The 24,948-nt window shown below is 36.8% G+C and overlaps 2 protein-coding genes across 2 annotated transcripts in view; one reads left to right on the forward strand and one right to left on the reverse strand.

Moving 5' to 3' along the window:
• Positions 1–654: 654 nt before the first annotated feature.
• Positions 655–6,184, forward strand: phox2a (paired like homeobox 2A). Its single transcript, XM_007247645.4, has 3 exons — positions 655–1,191; positions 2,228–2,415; positions 3,481–6,184. Exons 1-3 carry the CDS (start codon positions 978–980, stop codon positions 3,943–3,945), a joined length of 867 nt encoding a protein of 288 aa, XP_007247707.1. The 5' UTR covers positions 655–977; the 3' UTR covers positions 3,946–6,184.
• Positions 6,185–8,776: 2,592 nt separating this feature from the next.
• The window catches only part of inppl1a (inositol polyphosphate phosphatase-like 1a), a 55,335-nt gene continuing 39,163 nt past the window's right edge, over positions 8,777–24,948 (reverse strand). The window contains exons 15-27 of the mRNA XM_049467456.1: positions 24,629–24,767; positions 23,809–23,908; positions 21,439–21,527; positions 19,993–20,074; positions 19,040–19,129; positions 18,418–18,531; positions 17,344–17,520; positions 16,510–16,665; positions 15,894–15,975; positions 15,534–15,647; positions 14,217–15,033; positions 13,165–13,301; positions 8,777–12,939 (exon numbers count right to left, since the gene is read on the reverse strand). Of these exons, the coding sequence (XP_049323413.1) occupies positions 12,837–12,939; positions 13,165–13,301; positions 14,217–15,033; positions 15,534–15,647; positions 15,894–15,975; positions 16,510–16,665; positions 17,344–17,520; positions 18,418–18,531; positions 19,040–19,129; positions 19,993–20,074; positions 21,439–21,527; positions 23,809–23,908; positions 24,629–24,767 (2,200 nt within the window). The 3' untranslated portion in view covers positions 8,777–12,836. The remainder of the gene's footprint in view (positions 12,940–13,164; positions 13,302–14,216; positions 15,034–15,533; positions 15,648–15,893; positions 15,976–16,509; positions 16,666–17,343; positions 17,521–18,417; positions 18,532–19,039; positions 19,130–19,992; positions 20,075–21,438; positions 21,528–23,808; positions 23,909–24,628; positions 24,768–24,948) is intronic.

Raw genomic sequence — 24,948 nt, forward strand, 5'->3', positions numbered from 1 at the left:
ATAGGGTAAAACACTGAATTAATTAACTAATTAATTACAACGAAACAAATGTGTGTGCCATATCATATTGTAAGCAACAATATCACCAAAATATTTTAATATCTTATCTAAAAAAATACCGAGAAATATCGTCATATTATTTTATGACCATGTTGGCCAAAAGGTAGCTGTTTTTAGCTAAAGGAAAATTCACACCGTTCTTTTACCATTTAATAATATCTACTAGACACCGATTATATCTGTCCAGTGGTATTCATTCTACTTCAGTCCTCCATATATCATTGATTTCTGTTACAATCTAATATAGGAAATGTGCCATAGTGTATTATTAAAATAATAATTTTTAATTCAGCGGTTTTTTTTTCATTTCGCAAAGAATGTCCTATCGTTATGCAAAAATACTCTGAAATATCGTGATATTATTTTAGGGCCTTATGGCTTATCCCTAATGAATACTAAATTAAACAGTGCAAAATTGTCAATTACAATGCAATTAAACAAAACATAAATAGAAAATAAAGCTAGGGAGAGAGAGAAGAAAACAAAAGAGAGAGAGAGAGAGAGTTTAGAGTCTTTAACTCTCCTCCCTCCAGTCGCCCCCACCTACGCAACCCACCCCTCCCCACCTGCGCGCGAGCGCTCACTGACATTGTCATGCAAAGAGACCGCCGCCTCGCCATTGTCTCGCGCGCGCAGCCGAGTTTATTATAAGCGCGCGGCGCGAGCACAGCACAGCGGATCTCGAGCTCGCAGGCGCGCAGACCTGAGTGACGGACGGACGGGTGCAGCGCACGGGACCAAGAGCCGGTGACTGTTTGTGTGGATGTGCCGCGCGCAACCAGCAGGAGGAGGTGCAGGAGGAGACCCCACGCAGGAGATAGAGCGCGCGCGCAACAAGGTCCCGGCACAGAGGCGCGAGCCACATAAGAGTCGCGCGGAGTCTCGAGAAGCAACATCCGCGCGCAGACGCAGCGATCATGGATTACCCGTACCTGAACACCTACGACTCGTGCATGGCCGCCATGGAGGCCTCGGCCTACGCGGACTTTAGCTCGTGCAGTCAGGCCAACACCTTCCAGTACAACCCGATCCGGAGCAGCTTCGGTGCCGCCCCGGGCTGCGCGACCCTCGGCACGGCCAGCTGCGCGCTCGGGGCGCTGAGGGAGCACCAGCCCGCGCCCTACAGCGCAGGTAAGGCGCTTCACGATATTTCCGTATAAAAGACAGAACCGCGGTAACAGTTCTTTGTTATTAACAGAATATGGTTATTTTAATTATATTATATTATATTATATTATATTATATTATATTATATTATATTATATTATATGAAACTATAATATATTATATTTGTTTAAAAGATTTTTTGAGATTATGATGTAACTGAAAACTAATATAAATATTAATATAAAATGAACCTTTTTGAAGATCGTATATTTAAATTGTACAGACTAAACACGTTTTATTTCGTTCATTTTCAGCATCACAGGCTCACATACTAGTTTACATTTTCACATAAAAAATACAGAAGAAATTAGTTTAATTTCACATTGCTTTTTAATTAGCACAACAAGCGTTTATAATTGCACTCCGCCTGTGTAAAAAAAAATCCATTGCCAAATGTACGTTACATTTTACTTTTATACACATTTACCCTTTATCAACTTTCACCCTGGACAAAATCATGTTAAAATCATATTATTGGAGCGGTTTTTCACATTTTTCAGCAGCTGGAAACAAACATTCTTAATCTTAAGTGGAAATAAAAAACATGTATTTTTTGGAGAATATCTATCGGTCCTTTCATCATGGAATGTACACACAATTAAAAGAGCAACAATTTTTAATGTTTTTTTACATAATTAAATGTATTAGACTAAATCGTAATTAACGGCTACCATATTTTAATTAATAACTACTTATAATCAAAACAATAGTACATTGATCTATCCTAGATTGAATGGTTTGCAATGACAAAATTAATGCGGTTATTTTTTTGTTATTACAGAATTACAGAATATGTATTTTACGAACTATACATTTTTGGTTTTTAATCACTCAGATATTTACAAAGTAAAATAAATAATAGATAATGTTTTTCCACAGTACAATTTGTAATGATTTGTATAATTAGTAGTAATATTAATTAAAATTAGTCTACTTTTAAACCAGATTAGTTTTATTAGTTAAATTACCCTCCTCACTCCCTCTTTTCTTGTTCCCTCAGTGCCCTACAAGTTCTTTTCGGATCCCTCCGGACTCAATGAGAAACGGAAGCAGCGGCGGATCCGGACCACATTCACCAGCTCGCAGCTGAAGGAGCTCGAGCGCGTATTCGCTGAAACCCACTATCCGGATATCTACACCCGCGAGGAGCTCGCGCTAAAGATTGATCTGACAGAGGCGCGAGTGCAGGTGAGTTTTTAACGAAAATTAAAATATATTTTTATATATTTTACACAGTCAACGTAAATTTATGTCAATGAATAATACATGGTTAAAATAATTTTATGCTGGTTCATGCATCGAAACATGATTTGATTTTTTTTTCTGTCTATAAAATAATCAGCAATTGTGCTTTTGATTATATGATGATAAATTGATTACATTATCTGGTATAATTAATTAATTCAATAAATAATAATAATAACAATACTACTACTACTACTACTACTAATAATAATAATAATAATAATAATAATAATAATAATAATACACATTATTCTTTAATATTAAAGTATTATGAAACGTGCTATTTTATATAAAAAATTACATGCCACTTTTACGCAGAGAAACGGTTGGAGGCAAGAGTATATTAAGGACACGCTAGAAATGTAGTAAAGGAAGACAAGATTGACAAAAAAATCCAACAAACCTATGTAGAGTAAGCCAGCAAACAGACAATGATACAACAGTTCAGAAAAAAACAGGGCTGTCAGTTAAACTGTTCTTTTATGGGAAACAATTCAGTTTTTTTAAAGTACAGATGTGATTTACTGCTGGATTGGCTTTAGGTCAGCAACTGGTTTCAAAATGTAGAGATATTCTGTGGACCAGGAGCTGGCAGCTGGCTACAGGAGAAGAGAAAAGTAAATTTTAAATTGTAAAAATGTAACCTGTGAACAATTTCTGGGTATTAAAAGCATAACTATATCAAATTTATACTGCATATTTTCACATTTGTGCAAATATATCTACAACATGATGATAATGATTTTACTTCCCAGGTATATGTGATAGAAATGTTCTTTTTCATCATTAACATTTAGTTCAGTTCCTGGACTAAGAGCATTTAGTATATTTAGTCTTTTTAACAAACCCTATTGGTTACTCCAGAGCAGTCATTGTTCTGTCATTGTTGACAGATAAGTCTTGCTAGAAGATGGTTTAAATCTGCCCCACCTACACTGTTCTAAATCTGATTTGTAAAACCTAAAGCTTAAACTAACTAACAGGTGGTGTCACCTCCACCCTACACAGGTGTGGTTCCAGAACAGGCGTGCCAAGTTCCGTAAGCAGGAGCGTGCCGCCAACTCCAAAGGTGGAAACTCTGGCAGTGGTGGGAACACCAAGAAGACAGGTGAAGCTCGCTCTTCTTCAGAAGACGACGAGTCCAAAGAGTCCACCTGTAGCCCAACACCGGACAGCACGGCCTCCCTGCCCAGCTCGGGCAACATGGGCAGTCCAGGGGCAGGAAGCCTCAGCCCCAGCCCGGTTTCGGTGTCCTCGGCCGGCTTCGCCAGCACTTCCACCTCACCGTCCGTCCACCAGGGGTTGAAGTCTCCCAGCTGGCCCGGGACAGGAGGCCTAACCTCGAGTGGCCCTCAGGGGTCTGAGCTGCTGAAGACGTGGCAGCCTGCGGACAGTATGGCTGCCGGCCCCTTTGCAGGGGTGCTCTCGTCCTTCCACAGAAAGCCAGGCGCTCTGAAGACCAACCTGTTTTAGACGTTGGCTTCTCTTCTCTAAACGTGTGGTTCCTCTTACTGTTTCTTGCTGCCTTGCTCTCTCTTTATTTTCACTTAGAGCTGGACTCCCTTCTAATTTATTGTCATACTGGACTGGCGCTTACACTGACTGTTTGTGTATGTATGAATGTGTGTGTGTGTGTGTTCCCATTTCGTAGTTGTAAAGCTTCCATCTATCCATCCATCTCCCAAAGTCGTTGCATACATCCTTGGACCTGCTTTCCCTTCTATTACTCCATTAGACACAATTGCATCAGCATCTGCAGAAAAGTGCTAAAGAAAATACAGATTTTTTGGTCTAATTTTACTTCTTTTTTTTTAATTCTCAAGTCACATAGGCTATTGGATATTGGCATCAGCCAAGAATTTCAAATTCCCATATTGGTGCATAACTAGTGTCTCATAAGGCTGCACACCTAAAATACACAGTTTTGTACATTATATTTTTCCAGTAACTCACTCATAAGTCCCACTAATTTCTTAACATCTACAATGAGACAGTAACTTTTTCAGAGTTAAATGCAGAACTAATACCCACAGTGTTGAGTAAACTCCTGCATTCGAACTGACTGATGAATACCTCAAGCTTTAAACAAACATCTAGAGTGTTAAATTAAATTGAACAAACGCTTACAGAATGGAATGACTGCATCTAGTCTTGAACATCTACAGTGCTGGCCTAACAAAGCACTATGTAAAGAACATCTAAAGCACTGAATTAACACATTTAGTCTTAAAAAATGCATCTGCAAACAGTTCTTTTAAACCCTGCTGCTACCGGAGAGCTACCTTTCAATTTCTACAAAGCTGAATTATCTCATATTCTTCAACATCTACATTAATGAATTCACATGTAAATTACTAAATTAACACCTAAAACAATGTAGGACTATTGAATGACCAATTATTGTCTTGATCTCATTCCTACTACATCTACAGTGTTAACACAACTAGAAAGAACACCCACAGCGCTGAATTAACACTTCTAGATTAGGATAAACATCTATAGCACTGACTGTGAGGTCAATTAATAAGTACTGTTTTTCGTTCTAACAACAATAGAGTTAAGTGGAGGTCAGCTGTACTCAAGTGACCTGAACACTTTAACAGTTAATTCAACAGCGGAACGGTGTGGTGCAGTTCATTAAAAAAAAGATTATAAGCAGCTTTACAGTATGGCCTCAGCTTCTTGTTGTCACTCAAGACTCATTTATAAAATGACTGGGATAAAACATAAAATAAACAAAGTTACACATTTCTACTTAATTAAAGAACAATTGTATTAATATAGAAATTCATATATAAATATCAATTCATGATATTTACTACCACTTCTCCTTCTTTCCAAAACGAGATCCCCTTTTCAGCTATCAGTGTTTATCTACATACATCCCACAGTTTTAGGCCAAAAAGTGCAGAATTTCTAAAAGGACAGTTTGCAGAAAGGATTGGCGATTGTTAACAGCAAGCACAACTTCCCTTTTTCACACAAAGCCTTCCTGGGAAAGAAAGAAACAAAGAAAGACAGAAAGACTGGAATCCAATTAGCACAGCAAGCAGGGAAGTTAAGGTTGGCACTGAAGGAGCAGCAAAGCAAAAATACTTTAGCATCGTGGTTAATTGTAAACAGACGATATTAGCATGCTGCTGTTTAGCATAATGCTAATAGGCGGTCAATCAATTTCATTTGACATTAGAATCACTAACATTTCATTTCATTGGACTGAACTGCTGTGAAAATCCCAACTAATGCTACTTTCCACTTTACCACGTTTTACCGTATCTTCAGTAAATTGTTTCGTTTGGAAAATCTAAAGTTTTAATGACCTTTCTGAGGCTGTAAATTACCTGTTTTCCCTTTTTTAGTTCCTTTCCTCATGTGTAACCCCTCCATGAATGCGTGAATGTGTAAGCAGAGTAAAACCATTAGCATTAATTTATTTAAAGGAAAAAAAGGGAGAAAGTTTTTGTTTTCTGTTTTTCAGTCAGGCTGAAATATTGGAACATGAAACTATTTTGTATATAGTAATATAAATACTGCGTAGTTTCTGACTTTTATTATGGTAACGTGGCGCTAAGGTGTACTTAATTGAAATAAATTGCGGCCGTTAAGTCTGAGCTTACGACGTTAGGATGTGTTTTCTTTTTTCGGTCGTAGGCCTAACATTCATTAATGGCACTGTGTAATACTGTACAAAATAAACTACATTTAAAGCGCTGTCTCTTGCAACTCTTTCAATTTATTTGGAAAAGCTGTCTCAGTAGCACAAATCACAACAGGTGAAAAACTAGGATATCTATTTATCATGAGATTTTACAGATCTTTTCTTCTGAAAAAAAAAAATAATAATAAATACATTTCGAGAATAGCAACTACGTAAAACTCTAATTTTCTTTACTTTACTCATTTTTAATGTTAGATTTTTAGTTGAATCTTAACATATTTTAATGTTGAAGGAAAAGCAAACGAACCTTTATTTAAGATTTTCTCATAGAATCTTACACTAATTATTATACTACCTTTTAGTAAAACAACTTATATAACGCCTTTCCCAAACCCTAAAGAACGTTTACATATATAGAGAAAGAAAAAACAAAGAAATGAAAGAAACAAAAAAATCAGAAGGATTAAGTTAATGAGAGTAAAATGAGGAAAAGGCATAACTTAAATACATTTCATGGGATCCAGAAGAGCGCGAATATAGCAACTTTTTAGTTTAGACGCAGATTATTATATGTGATCATCTTAGGGAAAAAAATTGAATTTTATCCGACAAATGTGACGAAAAAAATGGATTGGAAGCCTTTTGTGTGTCTATAAATATTTTTCCTTTTCTTTGTTCATAATAACTAAATGATGTGTTTTAAAGTCAAGCAAGTGTCACATTTTCCAATACAATGTATGTATGTATTATATGTCAATTGTACACAATATATTAAACAGTAAAAAACACTAAAACAGGTTATCCAGGACAATCGCACTAAACCAGAAAACTGCTCAATACATCACATTTAATAGACTTTAGCGAGGAATAAAATTCACTCACCGCGACTGTAGTCAAAGAAGAAAAGCCAGGAAAAGCCAAGGAAGATCAGTCTAAACTCTCCCTTAGATCAGGGAAATCCAGCGGGTTATTCCAGTGTGCAAAACAGCCAAAAGTCCAAGAAATTGAGTAAAATGAAAAGAAAAACAAATAAAGCGAACGAGCCGGCGAGGCAGCAACAACCCCGCAGTGCGCGCTCTCAACCGGAACCAGTATTAGTAAATAAATCCTCCTTTCTACACTGATTTTTAGCTCTTACATAAAAACTAAAGTATTTCTATTTTATTATTATACATTTTTATGTAGGTTTTTTGGTTTAGTTTTAACTATAGTAACAGAACCCTTTGAACTTAATTACATGCAGCTTTTATATTAAATCTTTTGTAGTTCAGCTAACAAGAGTTTAAAATATGTAAATCACTGCCAAATAAAAGCGTTCTTTACCGGTTTCTGACAAAAGTAAATTACTGAAATTTACTCTGCAGCTTCTATATGATATAAGGATTTACTATGTCCATTATACCATTTTAAAAATCGCATTAAAACAATAATTGAGTTAATCAAATTTATTAGATTAACCTCCCAGCCCTAATTCAAAGCATACATATAAAAAATAACTTTCGTTAAATGTCAAATCAATGTGTACAAAGATATAAATAAATCAGTTCTGACGTCGACTGAGATTAACGTTGTTTCAGTGAATTCCGTTTACTTTTGCTATCTGTGTTTCATGTTAGAAACACTTTATTACAAAATAAATAATAATAAACATACAAATATTTATACACTACTGGTTAAAAATTTAAAACACCCCAATTTCTCCCTTTATTTTTCCCATTTAAGCTCTACAGTTCAAGTCAATAACTGAAAATGGTAGACGATCCAGTGTACAATATTTTTTGCAGTTAACTGACAGGGCCTTTAAGGAAAACAAATAAACCAGAACATAAAAAATAGTATTACAGCATTATTTTAAAAAATAGTATATTGTCAAAGTATATTCTAAAAAACTGAAAAAAATCATATATTGTTTAAAACAAAACAGCTTACAGCTGTATAGCAGCAATAGAAATAAACTGTTTCCAAAGCCGTTGTCTGTAGTAAAGCAGTGCTGGAACAGATGGAGTTACTGCACTCTCTACTGCAGCATTTACACACTTACACATTCACACTTTCATCATAATAACTAAAAAAGAAAACTCTAACTATAAAAGTAGAATTCTTTTCTTTACAGAAATTACAGATAAAGCCATCGATAAACCTTCACCTTCAAAAGACTCTTAGAAACTGGAGAAAACTGCTACAGGAAGAGTCACGTCTGGCTGATCCACATGGCAACAGCTTTAGCCTTTAGCTCAGCTTAACATGATTGGACTGAGTCTCTTCAGTTTCAGCAGTGAAGAGAAGAATTAGATGTTTGACAGGTGAAGTGATAAGCAGTAATAAAGTCATTAATAAGAAAAAAAAAAAAAAAAAGCAGCTTGTCTGAGCCATACAGCCCTGATACTGGACTACTGGGAGTGGTGTAATTTAGTCGCTTATACTTGGAAGTCCTGCAGATTTGTATCATAAGTGCTTTATATCTGTAGGTTATGATGCCTAGAATACATGTAAGCTTCTAGGGTTAAGCATTTACTAGATGCTTTAATCAATCCAATGTTTTTTATCCACTATCAGATCATCATACCCCTAATTACAAAACAGTTTTATGACTTTGCAACTTTCTGAATTGCTCACATCAACTAATTACATAAACAGGAGGCAGGGACAATCAGCTGTTAGTTTTTATTCACCTGAAAAGAACAAAAAGAACAACAAATAGACAATGAAAATTATTTAGTGGGCATTCACAAATATTAACTTAAAACAAAATATTAACAAAACAATGTTATCAGTAAAAATAGTCGACATGGAGGATCAACCACAGAAAAATCTGAGCCAAGAGGAAATGGTTTAAAACTTTAAAACATGACACACAAAACAAGCAGGACAATTTACAGACAGAGCAATAATAATAATAATAATAATAATAATAATAATATTAGATCAATGATGATGAGACACAAACATACAGTTTAATAAGAACATGGTCATGTCTAGCGTCATTGTTTGGCAGTACATGTGGAATAAGAAACAGGTTTTTAAAATAAAAGTTACTTGGCTGTGTTTCCATGTGTGTGGGTGCTGTGTTGATTTGTAACTCATCATATTTAATCATATTGTAAAACCAGGCATTTCCCTAAACAAAAAAACAGGTTACACTTAATCACAGGAAAGAGTAAATTCTAAATTCTATGTATTCTTCTTTTAAACAAACCTTAGTAATGCACTAGACTCATTTCAGGCCCGTTTCAGACTTGTTGCACTTTTAAGGGATCTCCTAGCACTGATGAGTTTGGGTTGGTAGTTCTTTTTAAACAGTCCTACAGCATCCTCTGCTGACCACTTCAGTCACTACAGAATGGGGTGTTCATTAACTCATTAACCCAAGTGTCTATTACCATAGTTGTATTGAGGATAGGCAGTAACAGTATTAGTTAACAGCTGTAGTAATTTTCTGGGTGATAAATCAGGTTAAACTGCACCTGAACAGCTGTTAAGCTGAAACATAAGGAGTATATGAGGAGGGTAGTCACTTCTAGACACTATTTGATAGTGACTAGAAGTCAGTAATCACTGATAAAATGTTTGGGTGAATACATGCTCACACACATATGTAAACCTCTTAAAACCTGCTGATGTAGTTTAGGCGTCTGTATATATGGGGATGTTTTCACACCTAAAGTAATTTCTACTGGTTTTGAATCAGTTTGTAAACTTGAAGTATCTTTTCCCCTTGGTTTTGTTTTTCATAGGGTAAACTGCAAGTGCAACAATGCTACAAGCTAGGTACACTTTTAAGGGTTCTCTCAGCACTGATGATCTTGGGTTGACAGTTCCCTTTAAACAGTCCTACAGCATCCCCTGGTGGCCACTTTAGTCACGACAGAATGGGGTGTTCATTAACTCATTAATTCAAGTGTCTATCACCATAGTTGGATCAAATTAATAGGACACATACTCTACATATTATACCTGTATACAGGTGCTTTTATGATGTTACAGCAGGTTTGGAACAGGTTTGGTTATTGATTCAGCAGAGCATTGGGGTCTTTCACGCCCTTTGAGACCCAACTCTGTAACTTCTCATCTAAGACTTTGTGGTGGAGTTGTTGCAGTCTTCTCTTATTGGTTAGAGCTGTCTGGGGCAAGGCTAAGAAAGTAAACACAGAAAAAAAGTTTCTATGTTCTGAACTTGCATGTATTTTAGAGCAGTTTAGCATGAACAAGAGGCAGAGATGGTATTAAGTAATAGCTGTAGTAGTAATTATCTGGCTATTAAATCAAGTTAAACTGCACCTGAACAGCCGTTTGGCTCAAACACACAGAGTATATTTGATAGACGGGTTGAAATAAGGCTGGATCCTACTTTCAGCACAAATTAACCACTCTGTTGTTGGTTTGGAAGCAAACCAAGGCCAACTCCTTTCAGCTGAATGTGATTACTGGATGCACATCTGCTCAAACGAACTGCAGCAAAGCTGAACAAAAACCAGAATTAATTTTAAATGAACTAAAAATTGTGACCCTTAATATTAACCCCTTGGTTTGGTTCGTTTTCCGATTTACAGTACTGAAAACACCCCCAATATTCAAACCTGCCCACACAACTCCAGGATGAGAAAAAAACAAAAACAGATACACAGATGTGTAAACACCCTTAATCGTACAATACTTATGAAAAATAAACAAATAATTAAAAACATTAAAAAGAATATGGATGATTACTGACTTTAAGTGACTGTTAGCAGAACCAGCCTCCAAATCTAAAGGATAAAGGATAAAACTGGAATTTGTTACATTAACTGGTTTCTGAAGAACCGTTCAGGTACTAGAGAATGTGGACTATAATAATGATTGGACCAAATGATTAGTGCTTGGAAAACAGCATTGAGAGAAAGTTTGCGTTTAAGAGGTTCATTTAGAAAACTCACAAACTTCACATATACTGTAGGTAGATTCCCCACATCTCTCCAGCATTTGGGAAGTTGGGGTTTTTGTTGAAGAATGGTCTGACGTGCTCCAAAATTAGCCTGTGCAATCTGAACAATAACAATCTGAACATTCTTCAAATGGTTCTTTAAGTGATGCCATAAAATAAAGTTTCTCAACCTTTTTTACTGGGTGAACCCTTCACACTAGAATTCTACATACTTCACAACCCTCTAAAACTCAGTTTTGCTTTCAAATGATTGAAAACAACAAACTAAAACTTCAGCATCTCCTTTATATTTGACAATTTTACTGAAATCTGCTTTTATTTTATTTGTCACTGTCCAATGAAGAACAAGTATCTCCAAAACAGCAACTTTACAGGAGAGAGGAAAAAAAAACTTTCAGTGGAAGTCAATGTAAAAAGATACTGTTTTTTCATTGAATAGTGACTATATTTAAAAAAGACTGGGGCACAGTTTCATTGTTCTCCCTCGTCTTCTGTGCTGAACAGAATTAGGGTACTTCTTTTAAGGTTCTTAAAAAGTTTCAAATTGATTGACCTTTACTTTTTTTTTAATAAGTTTAGTAGTTCTTGGCATAATATGGATTAGAATTAGAACATTACTTAAATAGAGCTACTCACTGTATACCTGTAACTCTACCTCTTCACAACTTTACAACTGATGCTCTCAAACACATTAAGTGACAAGAAATTCAAGTAATTAACTCTTGACGAGTTCAGCACAGCTGTTAACTGAAAATAATTCCAGGTGACTACTTTGAATAATGTAAAATATAAAACATATTCTGGTTTGTTTAACACTTTTTTGTTTAATGAAGAATTCTATATGGTTTTCTTCATGGTTTGGATGATTTTAGTATTAATCTACAGTGTCTAAACTTTTGGTTGATATTCTATTTGTAGTGGAGATGTGTAAAGTATGAAGAATTATTTAAAAATCTTAAAAAAAAAAAACACTCACCCGAGATTACGTTTGTCCTGCTCTATTATGAACATTACTTCTGCCCTGATAGAATGTAAATGTTAAGTTTTCTCTATTTTTTAAAGTGATAGGTTCTCAAAAAAAAAAAAAACATTTGAGGCACCTTCCTTAACAGGTTTCAGGCTAAATCTTATGTTTATCTAATAGTATTTAGTGACGATCTGTCCTACAGGAACTCGATCTCTATCAAAAGAGACATGCTGACTCTAGACTTTCTATGAACGCATGAGTGTAAATTGATACAGCTTTCCCTCGTGTCCACATTCACATCGTCCCTCTCTCACACACACAAACATACATAAACACACACAAAACAATGACTTTTAGAAACTTTCAAAACTAGTTTTAACCAGTCTGTACTGATTTTGGCTTATTCCATTCCTTTTCCCTTTTAAAACGACTAAAACATGCACATCCTCAATAACGAACATAATGCTATTAAACACACTGAACGAGCCAATCGCCTGCCACAGAAAAAGGCCAGGAATGTGAATGAACGAATCCTGTGCACGCATAGTTCTCAGATGCACTCCGGCGTATCTTCCTTTCCTCTCCTTCAGGAAGCAAGACTTTCTCAGGATGTGGGGAGAGGTTTGTAGTGAGGGAGTGCTTATTCGTATTTGTTTAAATAAACGTCATTATCTACAACATCTAAGATAACTTACGACATCGTTCAGAACAGTATCTCCAATTAGCAGTGCAAGGTTTCTTTAGAAGGCACGGTCTGACCAGGTCGGACTGGCGTGGTCCATTCCAGACCTGGATGGATAGGATTGTCTTGGCTCAGCTCACTTTTGCTGCTGCTGCTGTTGTCTCAGGCTGGCCAATAGGATCTTCTTGTGGGCGGGGTCTAGAACCCCTGCCTCCTCTAGGTCCTCCTCTGTGATGTCACTGCATATAGAGATTTTAATTAGAAGAAAATCATAATTTGAGTTTATTGCATAGACAGACAGACAGACAGAGTGAGACATTTTATTAATCCCATAATAAAATAAAAATAAAATAGTAAGACCCTTGAGATGCAACATCTCATTACAAGGGGTCCTATAATAGACAAAAATATACAAAACAACAAAACATTTACACACATAAACATACATGTTTATGGGACTTTACCTGAGGAACTCGAGGTCATCCCAACCGTTTCGTAGCAGCCCCTCCTCGTAGCGCTCCAATCCCAGCCTCTGCAGCCACTCACCAATGCTGGACTCCACAGAGAGACTGCTGCTACTGCTCCCACCCTGCCACATGCCCTACAGACAGAAAGAGACACTGGATTTGGTTATATTGTTTGCAAAACGATGGTGAAGTTGATCTTTGGTCAGTGTAACACTGATCACTTTAATTTTTTATCAATTGAAATTGATTGAGGCAAAATTTGATAAAAATATTTTTCCCCATTTGGTTTATTAACAAAATAAAATTTTCATTCATTTTTTCAATTTTGAAATTGTCAATTTCCCTTTACATTTGACCACAAATTAATCCTTACTGAGTAAAAATTTATATTTTCTATTTATTTTCACTAAATCCTCTGAATGTAGATTGTGAGGTGCAGAAATGAAAGAGAAATGAAGGAATGAAAACACATTTCTTCTATACGCCACTAACTGGGGGAAAATCAAATAATAAAGTTATTTAATAATAATGAAGGTTTACACTAGGGGTGGGAATCTCTAAGCAACTTACGATTGGATTCAATTACGATTCAGAGTCTGTGATGTTTATAAAATGATTATTGAGAATCTTGATGCATCTTTTTCTTCTATACAGGATTTATTGTTCCTTGTCGCATGACTATCCACTACTTTTAAAGTAAAGTATCTGTATTGATCCAGAATGAATCCTGTTATTAAATAGGCTCTTTCAAACTATTTCTATTTGCTTGAAAAAAAAACACACAAAATTAGTACAAAATTATAATAATAAAATAATAATAGTCAGCATCATTTATTAAAGCAAAATTGTCGTTTGTGAATCAATTCACAAATCAAGATGCATCTAAGAACTGAAAATTCCCCCACCCCTAGTTTACAAATAATTTACATTTTCTATTACATTGAACTTATAAAACATTACATTGCCCATCTCTTTGATTGGTCAGAACTGACTGGATGTTGGCCCACCCACAGCTAAAGCTCTAGCTCTCACTCCTCCATCTTTCTCACCTCCTCTGGCAGATCTTCAGCAATGCTCTCCTCCTGAATATTTCGAGGTGGGAAAGTGCGGCAGGCGTCACTCAGGCCAAGCCCTCGCAAGTGAGAGGCGGGGCCACCTTTCAGCATCCCTCCCCCGGGTCCCCGGTCCTGCCCGGCTGGGTACTCAACCTCGCTCAGCTTCTTGGCCAGATGCAGCACTGAGCATGACTGATCATCCATTCCTGAGGTGCCGCCACCGCCGCCTCCTCTCCTGAAAGGGGAGGAGCCTGGGTTCAGTACTGATGGTGGAGGGTCCATGCAGAAAGCTCCGCCCCCTCCTGCAGGAGGGGCAAAGCCAGGGGATGAGAGAGGTTTTGAGGAGATGGAGGCCGGAGGTGGAATCTTGATGTCGGCCAGGTCCGGGTGCAGCCGGGGTTTGCTCTCTTTTGCGGACGGGAAAAAGGAGGAGTCTGGCATCTCCAGAGCACTTTTAGGGAGTGGAGGAGGCGGGAAATCAGGGGGTGGGCGGTTCAATGAGCTGCCGCCATGCAACCCGGGGTTTCCGTCGTCCTCGGATGACCCTTCCTCGCTGATGGGGCGTACGGGCCGCCCGCTCGTCTGCCTGCGGGTGTGGATGGAGCTTCCGCTTGGAGGTTTACCCTTTCCCGGGGTGCTGGCTGCGGGTGCAGAGGATTTTCCTGATGCAGGCGGGTGGTTGGAGGCTGGGAGAAGGTCTGTGGCCAGGGCAGCAGACTGGTTGGGAACGCCCTCCAGGATGTAGTAAGCAGGGTTATTGAAGCTGTTTTTGCAAGCAGTGGCGTCTCCATCGCTGGCCTCCTGCTTCGACCTGCAACCACATAAAACGAGCCCTAGTTTAGCAATCAAGAGGCAAGCCATTGATTTAAGGAGTGTTTGTGTCTTTGCTATCGTAATGACTGGAAAAGTACACCTAGCGCTGCTTGAAACAAGCAAAAGGCATGTACTAATTCTCTTAATTAATTATGGGTGTGTTTTAGCCGTTAAGTATCAAGTCAGGTGCACACTGACATGGGAGGATTGCTATTTTAACAGTGCAGTGCTTTTGAGTAACATAGGGTCCAACAACTGAGTGTGTTTACATGAGCTTCATAATCTGATTACGGTAAAAGATGGGAGATTGTCAGTAGTCTGGTCAATACATTTACAAGAACTTGTCAGATAATTAGATAATGAACAAAAATATCTGATTTATCTGATTTTTGCTTTGTAATTAGCCGATAAACTTCAACTCAAGGACACAATATACAGTATCTGTTGAAATACTGAATAAATCTGAATTTTTAATTGGAGTTATCAGTGAGCATGTACCTTGTCTGTGTGTTGTCCTCTTTGGTGGAACCGTGTGTGAACGCTGACCGTCCTGAAGCATTTCGGTCTCCCTCTTCTGAAACTTTACTTAAATCTTTTCTACTCAGAGAGGGCCTGAAGAAACACCAAATACATCTCATCACAGTCATAGTCTTCATCGATATTAATACTACTAATAATTCTGCTTTACAGAACAATCAGTTCTGAGCACATAATCTGACTGGCTAGGAAGTGCTCTACTGTAGTTCTGATAAAGTCCACGACCCAAAATCATGAATATTTCATTAATTACACATGAATAAGGTATATAAAAGAGTACAAAATTAATTGTTCAATTGTGTGTGTAAGAAAATTTCTCACTTGACATAATCATGTCCGGCTCTAGGGGGCATTGTTTTCCCTTTTGGACCTCCAGTCTCATCCTTATCCACACTGATCCACTCTGGAAGATAAAAGATCAATATACAGTAAAATACACTGAATAATAACAGTTTACATACTGGGGAATACCACTGAGTAGGGTAGAAATGACTTTTAAACTATGCATTGTGATGCAGAGTTCAGAGTGGATAAATCTAGTGATTTTAAAGGTTCTACATTCTAATTCTGCATTTATTTGGTTTAGCGATGCATGAATGGACAGATAAAGACTGGTTTTGCTAAAGTTCTGATATCTCAGTGTTTTCAGAAGCTCTTGTGTCAGAAGCATTAGCAGCACCATTGTTCTGCAGGTAACCAGCAAAAGCTGTCACAGCTAGAAAAAGCAGGTCCAGAAACCTACCCGATCACTTTGTTTTTAGAATTAATATACAGTATTTGCCGTAGCAGGACTGATAGCAGAAGCATACTGATGCCATTTATTATAATATTTTGTTTTCTCCCCACTCACAACACTACTACTTTCAATTTAAAGGAAACAAACAAAACAAGCAATCTTAAGATTTAAGCCTGTTAAACACACCCACACGGGACATACCATAGAGCCTCTCTCTGGTTCCCATTCTTTCGGAGGGCACCCTGACCCTCATGGAGCCGCGGATGTTTCCAGTCTCTTCTCCCCGATGAGAGAGGTACGTGTGAAACTGCTGTGCTGTGCTGCCAATCATCGACTTCAAGGCCAACACACATTCTCCTACACAAACATGGACACAGACACTATACATGAGTTATACAGCATTTTATTAGCATTAGTTCACTAGTATTAGTTCACAGTATTAGTGCACACCTAAACAGTTCTAAAATGATTGCAGCACATGTGCATGGAATTCAGTATCCTCCATAACACAATATGGCTAGTCATACTAAACACGGCTTATAATTAACTGAATTTAACTATTACTGTGCACACTTTATTTATTTCTTTTATTTTTGTCTAAAATATCTTACTCATCCTTATTGTCATCATCACTACATTAAAATTCCCTTATTAAGTATTTAGTTGTTTTTTCCCTTTATATGTTTATAGTTTATATATATATATATATATATATATATATATATATATATATATATATATATATATATATATATATATATATATATATATTTGAATATTACTGATTGACTGATTTGCATAAGGTGAGTCGTACCAAATTAATTGCTGCAGAGGCGGAAATGACAGCAGCATTTTTTGAAGGTTAGGAAATGTTTATGGAAATTTTAAGCAGGATTGATATGTTTCAGAACCTCAGAGGAACACATTTCAGCTATTAATGATAAAAACTTTGATTTAGTTTTTAGTGCCTTTTTAACTTATTAGCTAAATATCAGACCTCACCCTGTACTTGATTTTTTTTTCTAGAACTCTTACCGTAAGACTCGTATCCATCCAGAGACTTGACGGTAAGCAGCAGGTGCTGGTCCTGCAGATACTCGATATCAGAGAGGATGGGCTTCAGAGTGGTGAGCTGTTTTGAAGACCAGCCCACCCGCAGGAAGTTTATATTATCACTGCTCTGGGAGTCGTTCTCATAGCTCTTCTTAAACTCTATACGGAAATTAGAGAGAAAGAGAAAACAAGAAAAACAAGCCCACAGTTATCGTGAGGTTTCTAATAAGTCAATCAGTTTTTAGTTTTACACTGACGTTATGAGTGTAGCTGAATCTAGTGTAGATTTATATAAAAAAAAAACCTTAATAGGGACCTTTATAGGGATGAAAAGATCAGTTTACTATACAGTACCAGTCAAAAGTTTGGACATAGCTCTTCTCATTCAATGTGTTCTCTATAATATTAAAGACTGTACAGAAATGATTCTGTAAACAAAAAGTGTTAAACAAATCAGTATGTTTAATACTTTTTGAAATCCGCGTCTCTATAAAAGTTGCCACCAGAGGGAAGCATCAGTGTTGGTTTGGAGAGCCATGTCATTGTGCACTGTGTTATATCAAGTCCAAAGTCAGTGATTTTACAGCACTTCATGATTCCTTCTGGTGACAACTATTATAGCATTCATTTTCCAGCTTGGCACACTGCCCACACTACCAAAGTTGGATTTTTTGAGATACTGATTTTTGGTTTTTATCGTCTGTAAGCCATAATCATCAACAATAAAAGAAATAAATGCTTAAAATAGATCACTGTGTGTGTAATACATCTATATAATATGAGTTTCACATTTTTAAGTAAATTACTGAAATTCAGAAATTTTCAACAATATTCAAATTTTTTGAGACACATTGCTCAGCTTGTTAAATGCATATGTAAACCCTATCCCTGTCTCAAAGCATGGTTACCAATAATTGACTATAAGGGCAGCCCAAAAACAATACATGCCAATTCTCTCATAACGCTGTTTTAATACTCCTGATTTCAGAAGAACCAGGTGACTAAAAAAGACTTAAACATACAGGGTACCTTATAAAAGTGTGAACCATATCCTACCTTCCAGACAGGTGGAGTAAAACTCTATGAAGAACTTGGTTCTGCTGGCAGTCTTTACTATGGCCTCAATGCTCTCAAACTCTATATACGCCTGCTCTGAAGACTTCGGCAAACCTAAAAGAGAATGAAAGAAAGAGAACAACCATGACTTGGAAATACAGTAACATTAAACACCTCTTGTCAACAGAGCTTCAGGCAGTATTTTCTTATTTGAACTTTGCTGTATGTCACGGTAATCTGTGTGGGATGTGGCTAAAGAATCTGCCCACCACCTAACTATTCCCCCAGTCCCATTTCCACACTCAGGGCTGCCAGGTATAGAACACAAAAGCATGCAAACACTGTGCTGCTGCAATGGAACTGGACAAGCTAGCTATTTTTGTGCTGAACAGGTAATCACTGAGCTTCATTCAAGGTTGCTCATTATAGCTAGATCATTTATTAACATCATTAGTGTAGTAAAAACAAGCATTTTGGACACTGAAACATATATATTCACTGATCAGCTACAGAATAAGACTCGTCGTTGCTAGACTCCTACTAATACCATGCTCCTATACCCATTTCACATGCTCACTCTCATTTATTACTGATTGTGGACATCTGCAGGTGCTGATCTCACCTTTTTTAGACACAAACTGTGACGTCACGCCCACCTCGAACGTGGCGAACACGGGGGAGTGGTCACTGGTGACAATGTCATCTGTGCAGCCTGAAGGAGAAACGTTAAAGAAACAGAATGGGCTTAATTAGAGGTTAAGTCACCAGCACTGTTGAGTAAACAGATGTGGGCAGAGTGGCCAAAAGCCATAATGTTACAACAGTCACATGATGACATAAGAGTAAACGCAGCTTCCCAAAAAAAGAACTTCAGTAAAAGTACAGTAAAAACAAACAATACTTTAACACTGAGTAACTCCTAACAGTGAGGTCAAACCTTAAATGCAAGCACAAATAGAGAAGTGGAATTTGTTAGGCTTTATTTAGTTTTTTTCTTTTCCATGCATTTTGGTATAAAATGAAACAATATATAATAATAAAACCTCACAGTTGGGATGTGACCGAAAACAAAACAGTCAAAAAAATAAACCAATAAAACACTGCAGAATTAAACACACAAAATGACTATGTTTATGGCAAGGATGTGTTAAAAGCAGTGGTCCAGCAGGCAAAGAGCTGCCACTATGATCGGGAGGTCGCTTGTTCGAATCCTGGTCATGCAGCTTGCCATCAGCTCCCAGAGGCCTGAGAGAGCACAACTGGCCTTGCTCTCTCTGGGTGGGTAGATGGCGCTCTTTGCCCTCATCACTCCTAGGGTGATGTTAATCAGAACAAGGCGTCTCTGCGCTGTGATGCAGCAATGCTAGATCAGCAGCAGTTCAAAAAGAGGTGCTGGCTGACTTCACATGTGTTGGAGGAGGCATGTGCTAGTCTTCACCCTCCTTGTGTTGTGGCATCATTGTTTACAATGCTGTGTATGCCTCCATTATTAATAAGCGATGCTGTTTTAATAGAAAACAACAAAACCGTACTTGACTGGTGCAATGAATGCTGCTGTTTAGACTGATGTTTTACCATAGGAGTTGCACACAATATGGGTTTCTGGGTAAGATTTCCATAGGATCCGGTCACACCATGATGGCACGTTTGTCCGCATCTGAAAAACAAAGAGCAGTAATGTTTAACCTTTTTATTTATCTAATTAGAGTTAGGCAATATGTTGATATTTTAATGTATTGTGATAAATTTTCTTATTGAATTGACAATAAGCATATCGAGGATATATAAAAGGTACACGGACCCAAATGTACATTTTATTACAGTATAAACATAAAAAATATATTACATTGGATGGAGTGCAGCAAAAATTGTATATAAATCACCGTACTATACATGAAAAAGTATTTAAATAGAAGTGTTTAAGAATCTGCAACTCATGTAAGTCAAAACAGGATAAGTACTGTATGTCATAAGATAATCATTAAATACTGTGATATAATATTTGTACCATATCACCCAGCAGCTCTATCAGTGCATGATTAGGTCAGTGGCTTTTTTGTGGCTTTTTGTTTCTCACATTCTGTAATTTGTACATGCAACAGCTATTATGTTTCAACTACATTAGCCTCCTAGCTAAAACCAGGAAGCAAATTTCAGACACCTGAGTAAAAAAGGCTTGTCTAATTTGGATCAGGATCAGAAGCAGAGGAGCTGAATAGGCAGAAAAACGTTATAAAACAGCAACAAACACTTGCAGCAAAAAACTGTGCTAAGCTTCTTCAGATGGGAGCAGTAAAACAGCTTTGATGATGGAGGTGGGTGGTCTGCTGAATAATGTGGCTGACCAAGGAAAGCCCCATATCAGCCTACTGTTATATTCAGTAGATTCAAACAGCAGAGTTTTTTTATCACCAGCCTTCTAAAGTAATCTCCCAAGTCATTTTTTTAATGTAAATTGTATATATAACAACATCTGAGAGAAAAAAAACTAAATAAATGAGGAAAAAAACAATAAAACTCTTAAAGGTTTTTTAAAAAGCAAAACAATTGGGGTTGATTTCTGTTACTGATCTGAAATTATTAAGTGGAGTATAGAGAGAGTGAACAGACAGCTTCTCCAAGTGTCCTGTAGGAGTCTCCAAAGCCTTCATAGTTTTCACAATGCAAATGACTTATTTTACTGAACAGAAAGGGCTTTTAAACAACCATATATTTAAACAACCATAAAACTGTCATAGGTTCTTTGTGTTTCCTGAAAAAAAAAATGAGTAAGGCAATTGTTTTAGGAAGGTGTCGATGTGTAAAGTAAAATAAATTTCTAATTTTCTGCAAATAAATGCTCTAAATGAAAATATTTTTATTTGGAATTTGGGAGAAATGTTGTCGTAGTTTATAGAATAAAACAACGATGTTCATTTTACTCCAATATATACATATACACAGCCAAATCAGAGAAACTGATTCAGAAATTGAAGTGGCCTCTTTTTTCAGAGGCTGTATACAGATTTTTTTCAGACCTACCCCTGTGGCTTTCTGCTTCTGCCAGACGTACGTGTCCCGTGAGCCTCTCTCATAGCGGTAAGTGGGGGGGTATGTAATCTCCTCCTCAGCTAAAGAAAGCAGCAAGACAAGAAAAACAGACAGGAAGTGACACAGTGAAACCAGAAACTGGGGTCAAGGAGCACTGCCAGAACAGAGAAAGTGGACTTGTGATTTGTCATTAAGTGTTAAAGTAACAGTGTTGAGTAACCTAGCAGACCTAGTTTGAGATCTAATAAATAATAAACTCGACATTTGTTTTAATAAAATAATACAACACAGCTTCAGTAATTTTGGACTCATTTACCATTAAGGATTATATTTTCTGTGATACCTCATAACAGGATCAGGATGTATCATCAGCTATTAAGGAAACATGTTGAGTTTATGCACTGTCTGCTCTCGTCAGCAGAGCTTCAGCCAGTATTTTCTTGGCACATCACAGTTAATCTATGTGGCCTGTAGTATTTGAATTTGGCCGTTGCCAATCCCCCAGTCCCACATTTCCACACCCCGGACTGCCAGGCATAGAAAACAACCGAACACAGTGTGTTGCAGCCATGGATACAGGTAAGGTGGCTATTTTTATGCTGAACAAGTAATCAAACAGCTTCATTAAGGTTGCTCACTAGAACTAGGCAACATCATAACCACCACCATAAGCGTAGTAGAAACATAAAACGTATGTCTTCACTGATTAGCGTTGCTTGCCACTGTGAGCTTAAAGTTTGGGAAGCAGTGGGTGGGGCAGAAAACTATGTATCCAGTGTTTGGAAATTGGACACATTTATTGATTATTTGAATAAAAGTGTCTGCAAATATTGTAAAAAGAATAAATACATTTACTTTTAGCACATTTAGCATTTCAACCTACATTTACAAAATTATGCATATTGATTGTCACAAACGCAAAAACATGGTATAAACCACATATAATTTTCACTCTTCATTTTAGTAGTAGCAGTAGTACTACTTTCATTATTAGCTATAAATAATGCATGTATATTTTCGGCTGATTGATACTTGTTTAATACAAAAAATACAGCAAAACATGTCTAACATTTTTAGATTTGTTAAAAAATTAAGTCTTGTTACATTTTTTAAACAGACTCTCTAAGTGATTTTCGATTGTATTTAACCCCGAAACTCTTTAAAACAGGGTTTTTATCCAAACTTACGAGTATCTGGCCTCAAAACTAAAACTGAAACCCATCAGGTTTCCATTGCTTCACACCTCCAGACTTGCAAAGACATTTTGATACGATCAGCAGAGTCGCGTGAGAACTGTCAGCGGTTTAATTTCTTAATATCAAATACCCCCAATATCAGCTGATATAAAGTTACTGCATACAACACAGACTAGTGAAGCTATCAATTCAAAACATTTTTTTTGAATAGTGTATTTAAATGTTTTACTTGAATATTGCATTTACCATAAAAAGCCACACCCCTTGCTTTCCTGTCTGTTCTGCAGAGATTGTAATTTCTTGTAAATTACTTCAGAGTCTGTCAGTTAGCTTTATCCAGGATTCAGTCAATATTAAAATATCAGAATCGGACTGTGAAAATAAAAATGTTCAATTGATCCAGTTTATCCCAGTAAAGGAAACTTCTTATGATTAAAATAAATAATGCCCGTCCCTTTTCTTTTCAGAAAAGCGCCTGTGCCATCCACTAAAACAGACAGGCGACGTAGACGTGAAGTCAGTTACCCTGTAGAATGTAATGTAGCAGGATGCACTCTGAGAAAAAGGCTAGCCAGCAGGGGGAGTGTGATGGTCTGAGCAGTGTTGTGGTGGAAAGTCCTGGGTTAAGGAATTCACGTGAATGTCAGTTTGACAGAGCGATGCACGCAGATATTCTCTAATGGCAGCAGGAGAATGCACCATGCCACACTCCACACATTATTTACAAAAGGTCAGAGGACCACAGGCCTGTGACTAAAACATTTTTTGTGGACGTTATATATTGTCCCAGAAATTATAGGAATAAACAATATTACTTTAATTTCAAGACCGTTAAACGCCACTTTATAGTGGTAAAAAGAATAGCATACCAAATTATTCATTCCCTTTTACAGACAGCACTTTAATTAATCATAGTTTGGGAAACAATTTTCATATTAAAATACCAATTCACAAACCTTTAAAAAATTTAAATACAGCAGTGTTTAATTTCCATTGTGTGGAAATTCATGCCGAACGGTACTTTGAAAAGTTCTGGAGATTCAGGTTTTCATGATGAATGTTTGTTTAGTTGCACATGCAAACGCATATATTTTAATAGTATGTGTATTAATACCAGGTGCTGACAACTTTTAAAGAATAGAGAACTGTGAGTCTGAAGTCATACCGAAGCGAAGGAAGACCTTGTTCTTCTCTCTCTCCAGATTTAGCTGGTCCACTTTCAGCAGCGGCTCAAACTCCTTCCTGTTTATGTAGTTTAGGATTTCCTGCATGCATCCGTGTGTGTGTGTGTGTGTGTGTGTCAGTGGAGGGGAGAGAACAAAAAAAAAAAGAAAAAAGTGAGAGTCACTAAAATAATATGCATATCTTTATCCAGCTGAGCCATTGTTAAATTCTCAAAAAAAAAAAAAAAAAAAAAAAAAAAAAAAACTTTTTAATACCAAAGACACCAGGTATAGAATTAACTACAACTTCATCTTTGAAAAAAATGCTGATATCTGATATCATATGAGTAACTTTCTGTATGGTTTAATATCCTTAAAACCCTTGAAAATATATATTAGTTTTACTTAATGCACAGAAGTAATGCAAGAAAACAATGATAACAATAATAACCTTACAAGAATCAGAGCAACTTTTTATTTTTTGTTCTCTTTTTTTCTTTCTATCTTTCTTTCTTTTCTCTTGTTCTTTCTTTTTCTTTTCTTTCTTTGTCTTTCTGTCTCTCTTTTTCTTTCTTTCTCATCCTCTCTTTCTCTTGTCTCTGTCTGTCTGTCTTTCTTTCTTTCTTTCTTTCTTTCTTTCTTTCAGTTAATGGGATTTGTGTTCGGATGTGTTTCTATTTCTAAACGGTGTTGTAAACATTTAAGTTTGTCAAAACCAATAAAGTTAATGTTGTCAAAAAATGAATTAAAAATAAACAGACAACAAATAGGACCTTAAGGCTGGAACAGTGTGTGTGTTTGTGTGAACGTAAATGAATCTACCTGTATATCCATATCCAGTCTGTAGTTGAGGTCGCCGAACCAGAAGAGGTGTGTAAATCGCAGGGAAATGTCGAACGAGCTCAGCTGCTTATCGCCCAGTGAAAGCTGCCGTAGGATGTCCAGGTAGTTCTGGTTCCGCCTACCAGATCAAACCATTAGAGGTTAAAATCATTCATTTATTCCAAACCACAGGTCCTAGGGTTTAAAAAACTTCTGTAGAAGTTGAAGTATCAACTCAAGCTTTTTACTCTTTAAGTAAAAGTGTAAAAGTACTGGTTTTAGAACTACTTAAAAGCAAAAGTAATTTAAGGGTAAAAAAT

This window comes from Astyanax mexicanus, chromosome 18 (assembly GCF_023375975.1).
Source record: "Astyanax mexicanus isolate ESR-SI-001 chromosome 18, AstMex3_surface, whole genome shotgun sequence".
NCBI lineage: Eukaryota > Metazoa > Chordata > Actinopteri > Characiformes > Acestrorhamphidae > Astyanax > Astyanax mexicanus.